Source organism: Sinocyclocheilus anshuiensis, unplaced genomic scaffold (assembly GCF_001515605.1).
Source record: "Sinocyclocheilus anshuiensis isolate Anshui unplaced genomic scaffold, SAMN03320099.WGS_v1.1 scaffold870, whole genome shotgun sequence".
NCBI lineage: Eukaryota > Metazoa > Chordata > Actinopteri > Cypriniformes > Cyprinidae > Sinocyclocheilus > Sinocyclocheilus anshuiensis.
Window position 1 is genome coordinate 2717650 of NW_015540842.1, and position 1792 is coordinate 2719441.

General features: G+C 35.7%; 1 protein-coding gene across 1 annotated transcript in view; it reads right to left on the reverse strand.

The window, feature by feature from the left end:
• Window positions 1–1390: 1390 nt before the first annotated feature.
• The window catches only part of gad2 (glutamate decarboxylase 2), a 14116-nt gene continuing 13714 nt past the window's right edge, over window positions 1391–1792 (reverse strand). The window contains exon 16 of the mRNA XM_016484903.1: window positions 1391–1685. Coding sequence (XP_016340389.1) covers window positions 1512–1685 — 174 coding nt within the window. The 3' untranslated portion in view covers window positions 1391–1511. The remainder of the gene's footprint in view (window positions 1686–1792) is intronic.

Genomic DNA, 1792 nt, shown 5'->3' on the forward strand with positions numbered 1-1792 from the left:
AATCATGATGTTAAAGGGTTAGTTCACCCAAAAATGAAAATTCTGTCATTAATTATTCACCCTCATGTTGTTCAAAACCGTAAGACCTTTGTTCATCTTCGGAACACAATTTAAGATATTTTTTGATGAAATCTGAGGGCTCTCTGACCCTCCCATAGACAGCAAGGTTACTACCACGTTCATGGTCCAGAAAAGTACCAAGATGATCGACAAAAAAAAAAAAAACTTTAGGGGTCGACAAAGTAGTCCGTGTGACATCAGTGGTTCAACTGTAAAGTTACAAAGCTACGAGAACGACGATACTGTCGTGAATGCGCATCCAAAGTGGCGCAGTAAAGACGAAAATGTGGAATAAAGACGTTATTTTTGTTTTCTTTGAGCAAAAAAGTATTCTCGTAGCTTCGTAACTTTACAGTTGAACCACTGATGTCACACGGACTACTTTGTCGATCATCTTGGTACTTTTCTGGACCTTGAACGTGGTAGTTACCTTGCTGTCTATGGGAGGGTCAGAGAGCCCTCATATTTCATCAAAAACTTCTTAAATTGTGTTCCGAAGATGAACGAAGGTCTTACGGGTTTCAAACAACACGAGGGTGAGTAATTAATGACAGAATTTTCATTTTTGGGTGAACTAACCCTTTAAGTTGGAAATTCTGAATTTCCGAGTAAAGAAATAAAGAATATTGTTAGATAATTGCACGTTATTAGGGGAAGGGAAGCATTTTAAAGAGCATTACAGGATTATTCTGTTTTTATAGTAAGATAATTAAAACAATTTTGTTCTTTTTTATTATTATCATTTTAATTTGGTCAAATTGGTCAAATTCAGTAGCATATATTATGCTACTGTATAGACATGTTTATATAACATTGCTGTTCACTATAGTCACTATAGATCTCCTGTAAATATCATTTTAGAGCGCAACATTATAGTTCTGCTTGTTTTAAAAAAAAACGTTATTTCATTTAAACTATATATGAACTTCATGTCCACACTCAATACAGCTGGTCGAAACTCTTGTAAAACTCTTCATATGGTTCTGTATCTTGAGAAATTGATAAAACATAAGTCACACATTGTCTCTGAATACAAAAGCTTTACGTACGATGAAGAGATTTTTGATAATATGTCTCTACTATTATAATATAGTCTGTAATCTGGCACCTTAAATAACTGTTCAAATAAAAACTTAGGACCTGCACTGAATAAGAAGCAAGTAACTCTTCATATTCTCAATAAACACATGTAAACAAACAAAGTCCTGTCAAAGACACTAAGATAGACAGTAAAAGCAGACGGTAACACTTTTACAGGGCTTTGGACCACGGAGCCCACAACAACGCTACAATACTAAAGTCTAGATATTTTCATATTGTCTTTTTAAAAAAAATCATACTATCTTTATATGACTTTGGAGAAGAGGAATCAATGATTTACCGTTACATTCACAACAAATATTCGATCCATCCAGGGACACAAGAATAACAGGTTTTGGCGTCTTAGGTTTTTAAAGATCCTGTCCCAGTCGCTCAATCTCTTCAATGAGGAAGTCAATGTCTTCAAAGGTAGCAGCTGGGTTGGAGATGACCATACGGAAGAAGTTGACCTTGTCTCCCTGCGGCTGATAGCTCACCATGGTCGTTCCGTACTCCATCATTCTGGCTTTGATTACAGGGGCAACCTGTGAGAGAATATTTTACTAGCTTTGGGAAATGTTTTTTTTTTTTTTTACATTTTCTCAAAAATTGCCCTTGCAAAAATTTTGGGGTGCTGTTGGTGGTTGTCAGG